The sequence below is a fragment of the Urocampus carinirostris genome, chromosome 18, assembly GCF_059441175.1.
Source record: "Urocampus carinirostris isolate Australia breed hairy pipefish chromosome 18, RoL_Ucar_1.0, whole genome shotgun sequence".
NCBI classification, from domain to species: domain Eukaryota; kingdom Metazoa; phylum Chordata; class Actinopteri; order Syngnathiformes; family Syngnathidae; genus Urocampus; species Urocampus carinirostris.
The window spans coordinates 26,738,121-26,744,523 of NC_142366.1; the positions used below are offsets into that span (position 1 = coordinate 26,738,121).

General features: G+C 41.4%; 1 protein-coding gene and 1 non-coding gene across 2 annotated transcripts; one reads left to right on the top strand and one right to left on the bottom strand.

Annotated features, from left to right (window-relative positions):
• Nucleotides 1-3,062: 3,062 nt before the first annotated feature.
• On the bottom strand, nt 3,063-3,134 carry trnac-gca (transfer RNA cysteine (anticodon GCA)). Its single transcript has one exon. It is a non-coding gene; the product is annotated as a tRNA-Cys (tRNA).
• A 471-nt stretch (nt 3,135-3,605) lies between these two features.
• Nucleotides 3,606-6,013, top strand: pomp (proteasome maturation protein). Its single transcript, XM_088322214.1, has 5 exons — nt 3,606-3,773; nt 3,846-3,906; nt 4,652-4,753; nt 5,671-5,764; nt 5,841-6,013. Exons 3-5 carry the CDS (start codon nt 4,673-4,675, stop codon nt 5,906-5,908), a joined length of 243 nt encoding a protein of 80 aa, XP_088178340.1. The 5' UTR covers nt 3,606-3,773; nt 3,846-3,906; nt 4,652-4,672; the 3' UTR covers nt 5,909-6,013.
• The last annotated feature ends 390 nt before the right edge of the window (nt 6,014-6,403 follow it).

Here is a 6,403-nt window from a genome sequence, read left to right on the forward strand (position 1 = left end):
GTGACTCAGCTGTGCCCGCTCATTTAGTGCCAACCTCCACGGAATCTGATTGGCTCCCTGTCACTATTTGAACCCAGTCCTGTCTGTCCCCTGTAGTCTGTCCGTCTGCAAACCTCAGTGTGTACTAGGCAAGCCCTTTTTAGACCCTGACTCCCACCTGTCCCGTTTTTGCTCCCGTTTGTCTCCTGATACGACCTGTTTTGCTCCTGACCACGTCTGTTCTCCCGTCCCGGCTTACGACCTCTTTTTTTCCTAGACTACGTCTACTCTCCTGGCCCAGCTTACGACTCGTTTCCGACCCCGACTACGCCTTGCTCTCCCAGTCCCGGCTACCGAGCCAGTTTTTCCGTCCCTGACACCGCCATCGCTCGCAACGGAAGATCCACTTCCGTGTTTGGATCCAGACCGAAGCCGAGAGCGAACACCGGATCGTGGGCGCAGCCCTTGCTCTTTCTTTCAATAAAACTTGTGGTAGACATCACGCAATTGGGTCCTGTTTCCGTTCTGGTCCTGACAATATATATGTCAGTGTTGATTTAGAAAAATTCAACACTGTTCAGGAGTGTCACCCATTTGTGAGCATCACTTTACACTTTATGATTAGCGAAAAACACTATTACTATTGGGCAGCACGGCGGCACAGTGGTTGGGGCGTGTGCGGCACAGTTCTGAGGTCGTGGGTTCAAATCCAGCTACTGGCCTTACTGTGCGGAGTTTTTATGTTCTCCCCGTGCTTGCGTGGGTTTCCTCCGGGCACTCCCACATTCCAAAGACATGCATTTCAGGTGAATTGGCCGGTCCAAATTGTCCCTAGGTGTGACTGAGCGAGTGAGTTGTCTGTCCCCGTGTGCCCTGCGCTTGGCTGGCAACCAGCTCAGGGTGTCCCCTGCCCACTGCCCGGAGATGGCTGGGATGGGCTCCAGCCCCCCCGCAACCCTAATAAGGATAAGCGGTACAGCTAATGAGATGAGATGAGACTATTACTATGCAATACAGCAATTGAATTTAGTCCGATCATTGTTGCATTCGATTCAATGCCGCAGAAATGAGGAGAAATATTCATTAAAGATTACAAAATCGTGGTATCGGGTGGTAAAATAGTTGTTCAACATAGCCACTGTGTAGCATACTCTCATCAAGCAGAGGAGCCTCCACAGACTCTGCCGCTATGCCGCAAGTGACAGTAACCAAGCGGGGAGGGGGGCTGGAGCGGTGCGAGGAATCAAATGGACTAAACCATTTCAAGGTAGTGGAGTATTTCCAACCCTGCGTTATTCACATTATTTTTTTCTTATACTTTTTTATTTTCTATATACCATTTTATCATTTCTGAGTCCATCCCGTCATTTATTAAGGAAAGAGACTTTTTAAGGGTTAAAACTTCGGTTGCATAAAAAGCATGAAAAATCAAAAATGCGATAAGTGTGTTGAAACGATTGATGGGAGAAGCGTACGAAATTCTTCAGAGGACTAAAATTCCTTTTCTTTTCAGATGATTTGCGTACTTTGTGTTGTGATGTTGTCGGAAAATAGTTGAAAAGAAACAAAACACGCGGAAAATATGGAATTGGTGTGTTGCTTAATTAAAAATCGGTTTTATGCTGCTCTCTAGTGTTTACAGAGAATATTACAGTTTAGTGAACATGCAAATAAATAAATAGTAATAATAATAATAATAATAATAGTTAGTGTGGTTAGATAACAAATATAATAATAATAAAATATCACAATAGAACAAGTCATCAGGCAACCCAAAACTTTATTGAAAATAAATGTAAACAATCCGACTACGTAGTCCCTTTATTTATCTCTATATTTATTAATCAATACATTTGGTTTATTCTCCTGTGTGGGTTCAAATCCAGCTACCGGACTTCCTGTGCGGAGTTTGTATGTTCTCCCCGTGCTTGCGTGGGTTTCTTCCGGGCACTCCGGTTTCCTCCCACATTTCAAAGACATGCATTTCAGGTGAATTGGCCGGTCCAAATTGTCCCTAGGTGTGAATGAGCGAGCAAGTTGTCTGTCCCTGTGTGCCCTGCGATTGGCTGGCAACCAGTTCAGGGTGTCCCCTGCCCACTGCCCGATGATTGCTGGGATGGGCTCCAGTACCCCCGTGACCCTACTGAGGATAAGCGGTGCAGCTAATGAGATGAGATGTTTAATTTACTTATTGTTTGAATAAGCGTGACAGATTTTAAAATGGGGATTAGCACCATAAGGAAGAAAACAAATATGGGAGATGTGATGTGTGCTTGTTACTCTATAAAAAATATATAGATTTTAATATAATTGTGTTGTTTTTATGTTATTTTAACCCTTTTTTCTTCATAAAATAAGAACAACAACAAAAAAATAATTAGTGCAAAATATTCAAAAAAAAATCTAATACGGCAGATACAGAAAATTCTGCTATCATTGTTTCACTTAATTTACTTTAGAGTTATTCTTAAAATACATTTAAGCAGGTAGGCGCCTTGCATGGCTGTGGCAACAATCGGTGTGTGAGTGTGTGTGTTAATGGGTAAGTGTGAAGCACATTGTAAAGCGCTTTGGGAGGTCTTCCGTGACTTGAAAAGCGCTGGCTGCTTGGTTGGTTGGTTGTTTGGTTGGTTGGTTGGTTGGTTGGTTGGTTGGTTGGTTGGTTGGTTGGTTGGTCGATCGGTTGGTTGGTCGATCGGTTGGTCGGTTGGTCGGTTGGTTGGTCGATCGGTTGGTTGGTTGGTCGATCGGTTGGTCGGTCGGTAGGTTGGTCGGCTGGCTGGTCGGTCTGCTGGCTGGTCGGTTGTTTAGTCTGCTGGCTAGTCTGTTGGTTGATCTGTCGGATGGTTGGTCGGTCGGTTGGATCCCTTAACCACACGGGTCATAGGAGCACCATTTCCTGTTATGTGTCGGCAAGTACACCCTGATGCCGCCCATCCATCTCCAGGCCACCATATGCTTCCACCCGCTCTCTGAAACAAAATTTATAATGGAGTAACCATTTCATTACATAAGTCATTTTTTTGTCAATATTCCACTAAAAAGACGCGTTGGGGTAAAAACATTCAGAAAATCACAAAATGAGGGGGCACCCGGATTTGAACCGGGGACCTCTTGATCTGCAGTCAAATGCTCTACCACTGAGCTATACCCCCGTCGTGCATGCAATCGGTGCAGGTCTGTATATATATCTTATTACATTGGATACCGGACATTTTGACTTTTACCTTTTGCGATATAGCGAAATTCATCTTCCGTTAATAACCCCAAATGATTCGTAACCAAGCACTCTAGGATAGCAAAACATTCACAAACGTTCGACGCCGAATCCTCTACGCCATTGTTAACGGATATGACGTATTAACCATGCGACACACATAACCGTGTTGAAAGCACAAATCGTCGGATCATAATGGTATGCTCATTCTTCTCAAATGTTATTTTCATAAAATTCCGGCGTCAATACTTTAGTCGATGATATGTTTAGCGATACACTAATATTTTACGTTCCTTCTGCATCTTTTATCGCTGGAGTCCCATTTATTCGGAATATGATTAGTCACCGGTGCTAGTGCTAGTTAGCTACCGTCCTGCTTAACGGGTTGTTTCCTTTTTCGCTTCAAAGCTTATTTTTCACAATTGCTTGTCATACCATCCAATGTTCAATAGATAACAAATTTATTCCATTTTGTTTAGAATTTTCGAGGTATCCAGTCTCAACTGAAGGAGAGTGTTCCAGTGGCTGGTTCGTGTCCACCGGGAGCTTATGGCGTTCACGATACTTTGCGCAATGGGTGAGAAACAATTACACATTTTGCATCACATTCAGACAAAGACTTGAAATCACATGCATCTCTTTCCCTTAGCTTCGGCAACGTTAAGAATGACATAATTCCTGGCCATCCGCTGGAGCTAGCAGAAAAAAATGTAAGTATTTAGTAACAGGGTTGGGTAGGGTTACTTTAACTGGATTACTTTCAATGACTTTTGGATGACTCCAATATCAAAAATGCTCATAAAAGACAAAAGAAAGTAAATATGAATAAAATGACTCAATTTTGTGCAGGCTTGGGGAGTAACGGAATACATGGAACGGCAAAAATGATGTCGGCAAGCTGTTTGGATTTATTTCCATTTTGTTTGTCGCATTTTATGTTCGTTTTGCCGGGTATCAAAATGATCAAAGCCAGGAGAGAAAGCTTACCCCGTGTTGTGAGTCATCATCTTATTCATATTTAGTTTCCTTTGTCTTTTATCGGCATATGTGGTATTGGAGTCATCCAAAAGTAATTGAAAGTAATCCAGTTAAAGTAACCCTACCCAATCCTGTATATGAAAACTAATAAAACGGTCGTACAGGGTGAGGGTTACATTCCACAAATGAATCTGTGATAGGTGAAATACTTGAAGGAGAAACCTTTTTATTATTTGCATTTATATGGTACAATTAAATACTTTTGTTTGTGCAGAACGTTTTTGCAACAGTATGGGTTTTAGAGAACCTTGCAAGAGAAATTCTATGTCATAATGCCAATTTGGCAAGCCTGACCGTTATTGACGCATTGATTAACTTGTGAAGAAGCAGAGACTGTATTACAATCAGAATTTAGAACGCAATGTTAATGTGGCAATTCCAATAATCAACGTTGACGTGTGTTTCTACGCTGTCCAGTTTCAGTTTAATCAGGACAAGATGAATTTCGCGACCCTCAGAAACATTCAAGGTCTTCATGCCCCACTCAAGTTGCAGATGGAATACAGGGCAGCGAGACAGGTAAACAGCTATAAATGAGAGCCTAGAAATACCAGGGGCTTTGTTTCTAAAAGACTACGTATGTACTAAACACAATGTACACCATTCGTAAGCAAAGTTTGGTATTTATTTAAAATAAGCTTGATTGGAAACTTTTGGACGATCGTTCGTAAGTTCAAATTGTTCTTAAGTTGCTTCTGTGCTATATTTTGTATGTTTAAGGCTTATATAAGTAGCTTGTAATGTTTTGTACTAAAAGATAAACAATTATTAAAATAATATGCTCTATAAAGTTAAGTTTAACTTACTTGTGGAAGATGGGCTTCAAGAGATAGGCGACTTCCTCCTCGGTGGTAAAAAGTGGGCAAAAAAAGCGATTCAACCAATTTCTCAACCGCATCAATCTATCTTATTCCACTTTCATTTCAAAAGAAACGTCTCGCCTCTTCTTGACACTTTATACCAACCATATTGAATGGAGGCACGATATATGAAACAATAAAAATGTCAAAGTTCTTGGCGCGCTGGAGATACAGTATAGTATGTTTACACACGAACTAGGAAGTTGAAGCTGGATTTCTTCTTCGGGGTGGATGCTGGTCACCTCTCACAGCGCCATACGCCGGTAGTGGCCGAAAGGAGCACTACAGTACTGTCCTCTACTCGGAGAAAAAATTGTACACGATACTAAATCTAACTTACAGCAATGTCCGGATATCTTTCCACATACCGACAAAAATGTTCGTATCAACTGTTTTTCGTAACTCAGATGTTCGTAAATAGGAGAGCGTCTGTAATGGAATTCTATCCAATTTAGTATTGGTGTGTGGTAACTGTCTTGATGACCACTCAATATTTTCAGGAAAGAAAATGTATGGTATCAAAATCCTAAAAACATTGTTAGTAGTATTTATTTCATGTATATTTCCTTGCTCCAGATCCAGCGTCTGCCATTCCTTCAGAGCTCCAACCTCGCGCTGGATATTCTCCGAGGCACCGACGAATCCATCGGCTTTGAGGACATCCTCAATGGTGACGTGCACACAAATGATTTCAGGGAGGCAGAAATATACTTTTTAATGTTTACAAGCCACATTTTTTATTTCAGACCCAGCACAGAGCGAAATGATGGGGGAGCCGCACGTGATGGTGGAGTACAAGATGGGATTGTTTTAGAAGATGACCATTTTTTTTGTTATTATGTTTAGCGATGGAACTGAGGTTAAGCTTTTGTATTATTCCAAACAGGTTGGCCGATTCAAATAAATGTCACTAAAACTCCCTTGCTGTCATTTATGATTGAACTTTTACAGATGATTGTGTTTTAATATCTACTTCGTTCTGCAGTTTGAAGGTGTCATCGGTGTGTTATCAGTGTTTGAAATAATGTCTGCCCAGAACCTAGGGTTGGGTAGGATTACTTTAACTGGATTACTTTCAATTACTTTTGGATGACTCCAATACCAAATATGCTAATAAAAGACAAAAGAAAGTAAATATGAATCAAATGACTCAATTTTGTGCAGGCTTGGGGAGTTGATGTTGGCAAGCTGTTTGGATTTCTTTTCATTTTGTTTCTGTCGCATTTGATGTTCGTTTTGCCGGAGATCAAAGAGATCAAAGCCAGGAGAGAAAGCTTACCACATGTTGTGAGTCATCATTTTATTCATA